At 49.7% G+C, this 14093-nt stretch overlaps 1 protein-coding gene across 3 annotated transcripts in view; it reads right to left on the bottom strand.

Annotated features, from left to right (window-relative positions):
• Positions 1-572: 572 nt before the first annotated feature.
• The window catches only part of ENTREP2 (endosomal transmembrane epsin interactor 2), a 423337-nt gene continuing 409816 nt past the window's right edge, over positions 573-14093 (bottom strand). For all 3 annotated transcript variants that reach the window (XM_084765592.1, XM_084765593.1, XM_084765594.1), the window contains 3 exons: positions 11506-11581; positions 6094-6327; positions 573-3865 (listed from right to left, as the gene is read on the bottom strand). In XM_084765592.1, coding sequence (XP_084621718.1) covers positions 3549-3865; positions 6094-6327; positions 11506-11581 — 627 coding nt within the window. In that variant the 3' untranslated portion in view covers positions 573-3548. The remainder of the gene's footprint in view (positions 3866-6093; positions 6328-11505; positions 11582-14093) is intronic.

A 14093-nucleotide genomic window follows, 5' to 3' on the forward strand; every position in this document is an offset into this window, starting at 1 on the left:
GTTAAAGATGGCGATGTCCACCAAGGGCTATGCAGCCTGTGCAGCCTGTGCAGCCTGTGCATGTGTTTTCACCTGCGTGCAGACACGCGTGACCATTTGTGTGTGTGTGGACTATCGTCCTCGGTCACATGCCATCTTGCTTTTTGAGACAGAGTCCTTTACAGAACCAGGAGCTTGCTATTTCAGCTGAAAGCCCCTGGGAACTGCCTGTCTTCTCACATCCTAGCACTGGGGCTACAGTGTGCACCTGCCTTCCTTCTTTGAATACAAACCCAGGTCCTCATGTTTGCCTGATGAGCACTTTGCCCACTGAGCCATCTCCCAGCCCTTGGCACACATGGATCAGCATCTTAAATGGAAGGCTTTGGGATACAGGACCACACTTCCAGGCACCCTTGAATGTCAGATTCACAGGGCGGCAGTTGTGTTTTGGACCTGTGGGCATAGGGTCTGCCCTCTCTGCTCAGCCCCTGGCACTAGGCTCTTAGTAGGCAACTATGGCAACTCCGTGGTCCCCCAAATCCAGCCCCTCCAAGACCCTCTTAGTCCCAGTTAGGACTCAGAGACCAGAAATACTTTTTATTAAAACACTGATCATTATTAAAACACCTTGAGGTACATTAAATAAATACAACCTTTCAAGTTGTACAAACAGGTCTCCGGCGGCCTGAAAACAAGTTCTTATAAATTCTGCCTCAGCAGCATCTGGGAGCTGACACAGCAGAAGCAGGGGCGGGGAGGGGAGATCCAGAATCAACTTTCTGCTCCAGGGTTGGTTTGCAAGCATTTCAAATTTGATCACGGCGTCCCTGGGAAGAAGACCTTAAGTTCTTGTCGCGCCGTCTCCCGCCTTCCTCACAGTAGAATTGCCACCCACAGTGGGTTTACATCATCTTCCTGCTCCCACCCAAGCAGAGTTGAAGGATGTTCTAGAAGGTTCTGGCATTTGGGGAGGGGTGCACGCTGGGGTCCCAGGACCTGGCAAGCCTGGAATTAAGCATCCCCCTCCCAAATGACAGCTGCTAGGCCCAGCTCACACATCAGCAAAAGAAGCAAGTCTTCCAAGATGAAAGGATGTGCAAGCAGTGGGGAAGAGGGCAGTTTTTGCTTCAGTAGGGGTCCCTAGTACTAGCTCACCACTGAGGCAGGGCCAAGGGGACCCAGAAGAGACAAGTCAAATTCCAAGAACATCGTGTAGGGGCTGCAACCAGAACCTCTGACTTCCCGAAATCCTGAAGCCTGGGCATTTCCAGTGGCCACATGGGCCACCCAGGGCCCTGAGAAGGTGAGCAGAGCCTGACTGACCCATCTGTCACCTAATACCCTTGTTTTGGGAGGAAGAGGTTCTCACCCACCCAGGGGCATGAAGTGCTGTCGTTTCTTTATCCATAATATAAACTCGAAGGAGAGCCATCTCACAACCTAGCTAGAATTGTCTGTGCATACCATTTCTTGAGAATCTCTGGGAATTGGGGCTTCCCGGTGGTGGTGTTAAGAGTGCACCTGAGGGGAGGTGCAGCTTGAGGCAGGAGTGCCACATGACAGATAGATAAGGGTCTGCTGCAAAGAGGCAGCGTGAAGGCCACAGAATCCAAGGACCCCCACCCTGGGACACACTATGAAACTCTCCCACCCCAGAGCTTGGGTCAGTTGGGATGGGGTGAGTCCTGGCTTCTCTTGGGTTGCAGCTGGTTCTGAGACCCACAGGTGTTTAGGCACACTGCTGCACGGACCCTCCAATCCTGTGACACCCTGCAGCTGCCTCCCTGTACTTCATTGTTGAGGTGATGAAAACACCCAGGACCCAGGTACAAGCTATGGGAGTTTTTCATGCTGAGAGACTCGGGGGACACCCTTCTACCTATAAGGGATTTACTCTGGGGGATTTTCAAAGTCCTCACTTGAGGAAAATTAGAGAATTTTATAGTCTGAATAAAGTGCTCAAAAATTCATCTCTTATTACATCTCCTGTGGAAAAGGCAAGGTTGCCGTCAAATGCCTGATTTCTGTTTTCCAGCTCTCTAGCCACAGGAAGGCAACAACTTACGGCAATGGGTAAGCCATCAGGGCGCAGGCCAGCTGACGGCCACAGGAGTTTCCCATATCTTCCAAACACACACAAGTCCTTGGTATATTGGCTACAGGGAATTTGGGGATTGAGACAGGGGAGTAAAGGCTGAAGGACAGGCAAGGGGAGGTCGGATGGAGAGGAGAGCTGCCTGAACAGTGGTGGGCACGCTCCAGTGGTCCACCCTGGCCCTTCCCACAGACTTAGCGCTTCTGTGCCAATGGGCAAACTGGAGCACAGTGATCTCACATGCTGTGGCTGCTACTTTTGATGAGCCAGATATGAGTGTTTCCACTCCCCCCCCCACCACACACAGAAAGTTCTTGCAGGCAGTGTTGCTCCAAACCTATTGCTGAGAAGTGGCTGCTGTTGAGCTTGCTAGAAAATTAGCTCTGACCAGCCAAGAAAGTCTGGGGTGGCCATTTTGCCCAAAGCCACCTGCTTGTGCCCCCCCCCCCCCGGGTTAGCCTTGCTTCTGCCTGTTCCATCACTGGCCTTCCCCCAGAAGTAAGTGACCGAGCATCTGCATCCTTCAACGTAGGTGTGCCTGCCGAGTTGAGAAGGAACAACTCTGGATTGAGAGAGGCATACCTTAGCTTGTGGTACACATACAGCAGAGACAACAGCTTCCTAGGCCCTGACTGTGACCTACCCAACTCACCCGGGTGAGGCCAGATACAAGGGGAAGCCCTCCAAGGGATGAGGAGAGGAGCGTGTGGTTAAGACACAAGTGACAACCATTTGCTGTGGTTAAAGGATGGGAGACCAAAAGGGGAGGAGCCCAGGGAAGAAGTGAGGATAGCAGCCCACAGACAGAGGCCTAGTGGGGAGGCCCATGACAGGAGGAGGTGAGCATTCGCCTGCTCGCTTCCCAAGAGTGCCTAGGAAGAGCTTCCACTGTGGATTTATTTGCACGATAGCCCAGTGGGCAAAAAGGTGGTCCCAGGCTGTGCTAACATCACCTGTTTCCTCCGAAAAGAAGTAATGGGTCTGAATTTGAGATCGGTTTTCATTGCCGAGTGATACCAGCCACATGACTCCAAGGCTGCCACTACCTTCTACTCAATTAGCACTGACCTAAACTGGGCACAGAGGAGAATCTTGTGTTAAAGGCCTTGACTGGGAACAGATGCAGTGTCCTTATGTTTCACAAGTGTCACCTGCCCCTGGATTGGTACTCCCGTCACATCGATCAGTTCAAGGTGCTGTACCTCTGAAGCAACCAGAGCTTGCTAAGGGAAGAGAGAGGCATCTCTGAGATGTTTGTTGGCGGGTCAGGGAACACTTAGTCCCCAGGAAGACAACTGCTGGGAGAAATAGTAACAGTTCTCTGCCTGGGCCACCAGAGAGCCTTCTGGATGCTCTCCACCCAGCAGGCCAAAGGCCTCTCTCTCTCTTTATCAAGTATGGTGGCATACTGCAGGACTGGACCTTGCAGGCACTGGGCTCAACAGTGTCCACATCCAGGCCTATAGCTGCTTCATAGCTGGTCCAGGACGCCAGCACCAAAGATGGCCTCTTCTGCCCTGGGCTCCTCTGAGGTGACCACTGAACGGATGGTGCCCACCACATGTCGCACCTCCGACGGGAGGCTGCAGTGTGAGTGTTCCAAGAACTTAGCCACCAAAACCCTGGTGTCTGAATAGGCCCTGCTCTCCACTAAGGAGTGCGGCCGCTCTTTAGAGACGGTCTGTAAGGTCTCTGGCTTGGTCCCTTGGTCCGTTTTCCAGGTATCTGGGTCGCCAGTGGATGAGAGCTGGTGCTGACAGGCAGCCATGGTTGGGCATGATGAGGAGGCTGAAAAATCAAAGTGAAAGAGGCAATCTGAAAGTAACTCTGAACTGAATGAAACCAAAGTGCTGGAAACAAATAAACAACAACAACAACAACAAAAAATGATCAAAAGTGTGCCAAGGAAGAGTTGCTACAACCGAGTGACCCAGCTCCCTGTTTCACTGTTTCCCTGTCAGCCTGGCGTGAAGTTGGTGTTAACCTCAAAGGACTGGTGGGCCTCCTAAGGGCTTGCCTCAGCCTCCTCCAGCTCCATGGCCTCTGTCCTTTGTAGTCTGATGGCTTGTTGGGACAGAGTAGGAACACCTAGAGACAGCTACGGGGGGTGGGGGAAGAATGGCATGAGATTCCATCGCTATGTCAGGTGTGGACAGCCACCTCTATCCAGGGTCTTCTCTGGGGGGGGCGGTTAACATGCCTCCCCAAATAGACACATTTTGGGTGGTCTGTTCTGGGGTCGTGGGGGTGGCATCAAGCAAGCTTGGGAATTAAGTATGAGACGATGTATAAGCCTCTTAGGTAGGGCCAATGACCACCTAAGAAGATTGCTGTTATAAAGCAAAATAAGGCAATGGCCCCAGTGCCACTACCCTGGGGACTGAGGTCAGTCTGGGCTACCTAGTGAGATGCTGTCTCAAAACAAAGCAAGATGTAAAGCATGTAAGTTAGGCCATATGTATGCTAACAGTTGCAGGCTTTGATAAGATTACATCGCGTCAGGAACTTACACTCTTGGGTGACAGTTGGAGCAGCTGAACGAAGAGGCAGCAAAAGGCCACTTAGTCATGACCCACCCTCCTTTACAATAGGCAGATGTCAAAATGCCTGACCTCTCCCTCTCCCTCTCCCCAGAGCAGCCCAAGATGGTCCTGTCTCAGAGTCCTGGCTGCACATTGACTTCCCATGGGAAGTGGCAGAAGAGATTACTGGTAAAATTCACCAGCTGCTTAAGGGCTGAGCAATGTGGTAGGTGGCAGTCAGGCGGACGTGGCAAGGAAACCGCCTTGCCATTGTCCAGGTCCAGGGCACACAGGAGCCCAGCAGATGCCTGGGAATACCCTCCAATTTTGAGGCTCTGAAGGGACCCAGAAGGCATAGGCCTTCAACACAGGTAACAATGGCGGTCTCATCTGGCCAAGAGGAGGCTGAGGCAACGGGCTGCTGTGTGGACCTCAGAAAGGGATGATGACCATCCCTCCCTCATTCCATCCTTGAGAATGTTTGTCACACACCGTGAGTTCCACTGAGAGGGACAGGCCAAAGAAAGCTACCAGAAGGCCACAGAAGGGATCCAGTCCCCTGCGATCATGTCCTTTCTCAAAGCTCCATGAGGAGGGGTGGATACAGAAGCCCTCACTCTGCCCTTGGGGCGGAAGAGAAGTCTGCGTGGCTCCAAGGAAAGCAGCAGAGAGAGTGAGCATTCCAGATTTGGACCGACCCTTCTCAATGGGAGGTACAAGGGGCGGGGGTTGTGGTACCCAAAATCTACAGGTGCAAAATCTGATGTTTCATCCAGGAAGGAGCTTCCAGATATCTGGCACCTGTCACTCACTCTCCTGGCTCCTTCCAAAGACTCCATTCTTGCTTGGCATGGTCAGACTCAGACTGCTTAGGGGGGCTGGTGCGGGCATCCCCGGGTTCTTTCATATCACATCAGAAAAGGTTCCTATTCTGACTTGGTCAAAGTCAAAGGCCAGTAATTGTTGGTTGGAATTACTCCCCTATCATACCAAAGGTCATGTGTACACTCTCCAGCCTCAGGCACACAGGACTCCCAAGGAAGCTGATGCGGCATATGCATCCCTTGGGCACCTGGCCACAGGGATGCTGTAGTCCTGGGCAGTGCTCATTTGTAGTCACACAGGGAAATCAAAACAGCTGGTGGCCAAATGCTGCCTGAACACACTCAGGGTGGAGGACAGACCACCTGCACAGTCATCCCCTGTGGGTCACCTACTCTGACCTGGACCTTGGATCATGCATGTAGTTTAGTGCTCATGTTCGTGTCAGAGCTGCTGGTCCTCTAACGGGATCTCATTATCCTAAGTTCTTGACTCCTTCCTCCCTCACAAAATGACAACTCCGTAAGGAACACAGCAAGAGCCTGATGCTCCCATCTCAGGGTCCTCAAACATGCAGGTGACACTTGCGAGGATCCAAGGGCTGGGCCTCTCCTGTCAGAGGTCACTTGCCCTACACGTTGGGTATGCCCTGAGGATACAAGTGAACCATACCTGCTTTACTGGACGTGCAGGAGGTGGGGTCACTGGCTGAGCGGGCCACACGCCCTGGGCTTGGTTGTGCCTGTGTGGTGCTCAAGCTTGTTGCCTCTGGAGACACGTGGTGAGAGACTGGAGCAGGCGGCAGGAGGGGTGGTGGGGTGTCTAAAGTGCCATCAGGAGATGGGTGGCTTGGACCCAGTGAGGTAGCACCCTCTGATGTTGGGAGACTTGTGCTGCTGGCGGGCACTGCAAGAGAAGGAACACGGTATTAGCATAAATGACTACGGGGGGCCCCCGGATGCAGAACTGGACAGTTGCCTGCCCTCCAAACCCAACCTATATACAAACTCTACAGTTAGAAGCAGACAAAATACTGAGGCAGGTCATGAAGAAGTGCTACACAGAGAGAAAGCACGGGGTGGGGGTCGGGCGGGGGGCGGTATGCAGATGACCTCCCAGGGATTACTCCAGGAAGAGGGGGGGATGGCGCCAGGATCAGGCCCCTCCCACTTCCAGAGACATTGAAGTCAGCTCTCATGTGCTCTGATCACCAATGGCTTGTTGATCAGGACTCCGACAGGAAAGAACACGCACCAGGACAGGCAGGAAGTGTGCCCCGGTACCTGGAGTGCAGTCCCTAGGTCAGATATGTGGGACAGACATGGCCCGTGTGATGACGCTTGCCTTGGTTCCCAGAGTAGGCCTTGGGCAGCAGCATCAACCTCACCACCCGGGAACAAGTCCGAAATGAACCCAGAGTTGCAGGGTGTAGCTCAGGTGATGAGCTCTGATTCGGAACACAGAGAAGTGGGGGGAGGGGGGATGACAGGATATTGAGTAGCCTCGCCATTCAAGTCTCAGATGGACTGAGATGATCGCTAGATTGTGAGCAGCACCACCGTGGACCAGTGAAGCTGGTCAGGTCTGTGCCTCTTTCCCATGCGGAGGCCAGAAGCCTGTGGGTTGCATTAGAGGCTATTTAGTGCATAGATATCCTGGAATTCACAGTCGCTCCCTGACTCCACGTAGGAGCAGATACTGCAAGGTGATGGCCTGCCTGAGGTACACTTGGTCCACCACAGCAACCTGAACTCCATCAGTGGTGGGAAGCATGATGCTTTGCTCCTTCCTCCTTTTTGTACATGGCCCAATCAGGGCTCCATGTGTCCCTGTGTCCATGAGCCTGCCCTAGGCCAGGACTCTGGAACCACCTGCCACTCAGTACTCACTGGCTACTCTTGAGGCAGCCCAGGGAAGGGAGGAGTGTCTGAGCTGCCAAGAGGTAGGGCTACCCCCTATATAAATAGTTGGAGACAGTAACTTGTCTGAAAAACATAAGTGGTACCACATACATCATATACAAACACCCACCTGAATCTTCAGGATAATTAACCCTTCTCTTTTGAGGTAATAAAATTAACAGGAAAAAAAAAAACCCCACAACAGTATATCTGCAGCTTGGGGCAGAAACTTCATGATTATGGTAGAAACTGCAAAAGGAAGGAAGGAAATTGACAACTGAATGTAGTATGCTTTGGCCCGTGGAATCAGCTGAGCAGGGTTCATGGGGGCTCACTGAGCCTGCATGGGTCTAGGTCCTCTGCATATGTGTTGTGGTTGTTAGCTTGGTGTTTTGGGGGGACTTCTGACAGCGGGAGTGAGGATGTCTCTGAGTCTCTTGTCTGCTCATGGGACCCTTTTCCTCTTACTGGGGGCTGCCTCGCCCAGCCTTGCTGTGAGGGTTTGTGCCTAGTCCTGTCATCTCTTGTGTTCTGTTCGGTGGAGGTTGATGTCACTGGGAGGCCTGCATTTTTTCTGGGAGAATACAGGGGTGGGGTGGGGGTGATTGGCGGGGGGGAAGGAGGGTCCTGGGAGGAGGGAAGGGAAGCTGTGGTTGGGATGTGTTGTATGCGAAAATTAATTTTTTTAAAAGTTGTGTGCTTGCATAAGGACCATGGTGCTATCAGAGTGGAAGCAAAGCGGAGACTGAGAGTCCCCGCCATGCATAGGAAGGTCTTGGCCTTACACATTTTCTCATGATTTTATTTATTTATTTATTTATTGAAACAGGGTCTCTCTGTGTAGCCTTGGCTGTCCTAGCCTCACTTTGTTGACCAGGCTGGGCTCAAACTCACAGCGATCTGCCTGTCTCTGCCTCTCTGAGTGAGCCACCGCACCCTGCTTATGACTTGACTTAGTAAGCACTATTTCTCAGGAATCTGCTCTCAAAATATCTTCTAAAAAAGAAAACACTTCAAGTGAAAGGAATGAATCAAATCCAGACATACATGTGGGCAACATACCTGTAAAAAGTTGCCCAAAGCCGAGGCTGGGGAGCGGTTCTTCCCTCAGGAGGCTGAGGGACCTCACAGGAAGCGAGGGTGTGCTAGGTCTCACCGGTTGGTGCACCTTTTTCATAATGCAATTTGACCGCTCTAATAACACTTAAAATAATGTTCCCTTGAACTTAGCAATTGCTTCCAGGAATTTATTGCTGGACATAATTTGACAAATGTTCAGAGATGAAGAGATTGTATAAAAAAAAAAGCAATAATTTATCATATCGGAAAACTTCAAAGACAGAAACTGCATTTATTAGTCGCAACCAACCTCTGCTAGTCAGTCTCTCGGGCACTCCTCAGCGGTATTCCAAAACCACCCTGGATAAGCTGAGCTGTGTGGGGTTGGCCTGTGATCCCTGCTGTACAAGAGGCTTGAGGCAGGAAGACTACATGTTCAGGGCCGGTCTGGACTACAGAGTATTCTTTCCAGCCATTCTAGGCAACTTAGTGAGAAGCTGTCTTGAAATGAGAAGTAAAGAGACCACTGAGGGTGTAGATCATCATAGGATGCTTGCCTAGGATGTGCAAGGCCCTGCATCAAATGCTAGTACTTCTCCAGAATATATATATATATATATATATATATATATATATATATATGTGTGTGTGTGTGTGTGTGTGTGTGTGTGTGTGCGTGCATGTATATATATGTATATATATTCACCTTTTGGGGAAATTTTTAAGTGTGTATGTGTGTGTGTGTGTGTGTGCATTTGAATATAGGTACCTGCAGATACCAGAGGTATCAGATCCCTCCGGAGCTGGAGCGATGGTTACACGCTGCCTGATATGGGTCTGGGAATTGAAAGTGGGTCCTCTGCAAGAACAGTGTGCGCCCTTAACTGCTGAGCCATCTCTCTAGACCAACACCAAGAGCTATATTTTAAATAGCTTCGGTTCATGTCTCCCAACTCCTCTCGATCCAATTTTCTTACCATCAGTGCTAACACAATCAAGTTATAGATAGGCAAGCGTGACTTCGCTCTGAATATATATATATATATATATATATAATTACTGGAAACATGAAATTATAGTAGCTACTGAAAAAGCTCGCGGCCCAAGACTGGTGATTGTTTTTGCTTGCTGTCACCAGGGTAACGTTGCATGCCTCTTTTTACGACAGTTATGGTCCTAATGGACTTCCAATTTTTCATCCGAAACCCCACCCATTTTTCTTAATTAACGTAGAATAATAATGTATCTAGCGCATGTCACATATTCTTTATGACATTAAAGGGCTTCACTGTTCTGCCAGGTTTTCAGTATTAGGAAGAATGCAAACATCTTCATTTTGAAGAATTCTTTTCCATGTGTTGGACTGTAGGGCATTTCCGGAAGTGGAGGCTACGTCATCTAACAATGTAAACATGGATTATAGATAAAGAGGCCTAAACTGGCAGGATGCTTTGTTAAGATGCCAGCCAACAATCTGGGTGGTGGCTTCTCTGTGATCTTGCCAATGTCTAATTCTCATCACTATGCCCTTGTTCAGGACAGTTTAAAAGGAACTAGAATCTATGAAGAACTGTAAAACTAAAGAGCGAGTTGAGCACCACAGCAAGGGACAAGATCAATAGAGGAGTGCATCACATCCTATCGCATGGTCCATCACATTCAATACCAATGACCACAGGGACCTGGACATCCCAAATGCAATACTGTTCCCGAGCAAAGAGAACGGAATCCCCAGGCAGGCAGCTGACCCTCCGTGTGCATGTGGTCTGCGTCCACCTATTCAACCAACCGCGGTTTGAAAATGTTTGCGCCTATGCTGATCACACATATTCTTCATTTTGTCGTCCCCCAAACCACACTGTAGAACCAGTTACAAAACACTGATAAGTACTCTAGGGATAACTTAAGGTAGAATTGAAGGACATGCTTGTGTTACATGGAAGTATTTCGTCATCTGCAAGGGACGCAAATCTTGTCTCTTTGGGTTTTGACATCTGACAAAGGTCCTGAAAGATGTCCCCTAGAGATGCCAAGGGATGACTGTGTAACTAACAATGGATGGACAGTAAGTATCTAGAAGCTAAACACTATCAAGTGGAATTAAAGCAAATAAACAAGAAAAACACCCTAGAAGTAGTTCCGGGAAAAGGGACTAAGCTCCTGGATTGGAATGCGCAGCAGCGTAGGTGAGCAGTCTCTCCAGATTATTCTGTGGGATTAATGTGGTTCTTACGGAATCCCAGCAATGGCATTTAAAGGTAGAGACCACTCATTCTGAAATGCATATGGAAAAGCACAGGCCCCAGGACTTGCATTAAAGAAAAATGTGGGGGAAGGGCTGGAGAGATGGCTCAGAGGTTAAGGGCACTGACTGCTCTTCCAGAGGTCCTGAGTTCAATTCCCAGCAACCACATGGTGGCTCACAACCTTCTATAAGGTAATCTGATGCTGTCTTCTGGGCTGCAGGTATACATGCAGGCAGAGCACTATAGATAAATAAAATGTGGGGATGAAGTTCCTCCAGATTTTTCAGCCCATTCAAGGACTGGGCTTCACAAACAGTGCGGCATTGGGAGAGCATCACAGCTCAGCCTCACCTGCCCTCAACATGCTTAGAACACACACAGCGGCCTACAGTTGAGCACAGCTGTCTAATGCAAAGTCTCTTTCCTAGGACTGTGCTGGTAAGTCATGGACTTTACTGAAAATATAAAATCTTAGAGTTGAGAGCAGTTTCTACTGAATAGCATATCAGTTTTCTACCACCATAAGGTTAAAAAGAAGAAAAGCCTGAGTCAAATCATTGAGAGCCAGAGATGGTCTAAATATTCCTTTTTGTCTCTGAAAGTGTGGACCTCATTTTTCTCCAAATTCACATCCTCAAGTGAAAGAGAAAGGACATCAAGGGATGAGGCGGCAAAATGCAGCCCTGAGGAAGTGTAAGCTCTCTCAAGAACACAACTTCCTGGACAGGGGTTAGTGCAGAATGCTGTGGCTGGAGCACCATGCTAAGACATCAAAGATAGAGAGGACGGAGTAGGAGGAGGGGGAGAGAAGAAACAGCAGAAAAGATACATTCCTGGAAACACAGAAGCAGTGCCTCAGACCTAGGAGGTGTGAATACCTGGTGTGCTGAAGTCTGCAGCAGTGTTTGGGTCCCCAGAACTGGAGTCAGCCACCTGGTGATCGACACTTGCAACCTATAACAAAAAACCACAAAGCATCACTCTTGCTCCTGAGAACACGGCAACACAGCTAGTCCTCTGGGCCCTCAAATCCTTTTGATTCAATCAACACAGATTCCAAATGAGCAGGGCAAAACTTCCCAGAAAGTTCCAAAGGGTCAACCAGGGGTCTGTACTATGCTGAGCTCATGGGGATGTATTTGGTTAAGCTTAAAGTACAGGGGAGGACACATAGAGATTCTGTGCAAATGGTACCCAGGTTTATGTAAGGAACCTGAGCATCTATTGATTTTGGTATCTGGGTGAGTAGGGGGGCATCCCAGAACAAATCCCTTGAGGACAAACTGTGCTGGTTGGGTTCAAGGCTTATCTGGAGAGAAGGATTTGAAACATACATAGATTCCTCTCTTTTCACCTAAATTTATGGGGTGGGATGTAAGAATTGAGAGTTCAAGCCATCATTGCTAAGATTGAAGCCCATTTCTCTGGCTTCCTGTACTTAGAGCACTTTCCAGGGGCCTGGGATACTCCGAATCTACTCACCTTCCACCAGGGCACAATACAGAACCAAGACAAGTGTGCAGGATAATTTTATGTCATCTTGACATGGGCTAAAGTCATCTGAGAGGAGGGAACCGGATTGAGAAAATACATCCATAAGATTGGGCTGTAGGCAAGCCTGTAGATCATTTTTTTTAAAATTGAGGGGGGAGAACCCAGGTTATTGTTGGCGGTGCCGTCCCTGGGCTGGTGGTCCTGGATTCTATAAAAAAAAAAACAGGCTGAGCAAGCCATGAGGAGCAAGCCAGTAAGCAGCATCCCTTGTGGTCTCTGCATCAGCTCCTGCCTCCAGGTTCCTACCCTGCTTGAGTTTCTGTCCTGATTTCTTTTGCTTTTGGCTATGGTGTTTCATCACAGCAATAGAAACCCTAACTAAGACAAAAAGCCACAGAAGATTCTTCATTGTCATGGTAGGACATGGGACAGCCAGCCCCCAACCCCCTTCCAACTACCTTCCTTCACTCGCTCTCTCCTTGTGGCTCCAGGAACAATAAAAGCATGGGACAAATGTCCGTGAGACCTGGCTTACACACCAGCACAGCTAGGGCACGCAATGAACACTGGGTAAAGGAATGCGTCCCAAGTGAGCTTGCAGCCTCGCCTTGACCTGCCTCTGCCTCTCCCTCTTCTTCCTTTTGTCCCCTTGCAGATGGGATTAGAGGAAGCTCTGAGGATGCTCTCCCCCCTGAGCTTTGGGTCAGAGTCCTGGTGCTCACAGGGTGGGGTGTCAGTCCCAGTAGCAACCCACAAGGTGACAGTGGCATCACCTTAAGAGCCACCCTGACTTGGTGGAGCGTGCACCTGGAGAGGTCCCCTCAAGTTTAGCTCATGCAAACTCCGCTTGGAATGACTCTGACCTGCGGAGACCTGAGAAAACAGGAGGCAGGAGGCCAAGCTCCCTGGCCTCCAGCCCCATCTAACCTTGCCTGTGCTGTGCCTGCTGCAATTTACCCCAATAGGCCTAACTCTTCCAACTGGGCTTCAGGCATCTGGCACAGGCCCTGGGCTTGAAAATACCCCGTCCTCACTACCCCTTTGCCGGCTCTGAAAACAATATCTGACTTCTTGTGTGATTTCAGAATGGCTTTGGGGACACACTGGCAAGTAATAAGCTCTCAAGGAGACCTGGGAAGGTGAGGCAAGCCCCTGCAGCTTGGTCGGATTCCAGGTCAGGTAATTACACTCCTGTCTCCTGCCTCGCCCGCCCGCTTCAATCAGATAGCTGATATTCCTCATCTCTGCTCTGCAAACTGTGCTGGAGTTAGGGCAGGTGGCTCCAGCTGTGACACCAACACAAAGGCTGTGAGCTGCTCCCTCTTACAGTGATGGCTAAGTGGGGTGCTGAGGAGAGCTGAAAAATCTAGCTCTGGCCAGGTAGGAGAGCCACCTCATGCTGCCTCTCACCCACTGATATGATCTGGAGCAGCTATTCTTCTTCCTGAGCCCCTCTAGTCCTGCTGGGGAGGGGGCTGAGGGAGAGAAAATTTTCACCATCATCAGCATCTACACACACACCTTCCCCCACCCCCACTGTAGTCACTATGTCTGCTAAGACTTCTCCACTAAATAACAACAACAACAAAGCTGCCTAAAGGACTATTTCACTCTAGAACTCTCTTCCCTCTTCCCATATCTAATCTCTCTCATATCTATATGCATACACACACACACACACACACACACACACACACACACACACACACACACACATATATATGAAGAGAGGGAGAGAGAGAGGAGGGAAAGGTAAAAAAGAAACCTAGAAACCTGCTGCCTGAGAAAGAAAGCTTTGGCAATAAAGAAATATAAATAAAACAAGAGAAATAAAATCCACAGAGGGACAAGGTCAAGAGGAAATTAGATTTGCTTCATATTCTGCAGGGTATCACTCACTTCCTTCTGGGTCCAGTATTCAGGCACCAGGAAATGTGGTTTGGAAAAGAGACCATTCATTCCTGGGAATGCT

The sequence above is a fragment of the Acomys minous genome (assembly GCF_964271855.1).
Source record: "Acomys minous genome assembly, chromosome: 2".
NCBI classification, from domain to species: domain Eukaryota; kingdom Metazoa; phylum Chordata; class Mammalia; order Rodentia; family Muridae; genus Acomys; species Acomys minous.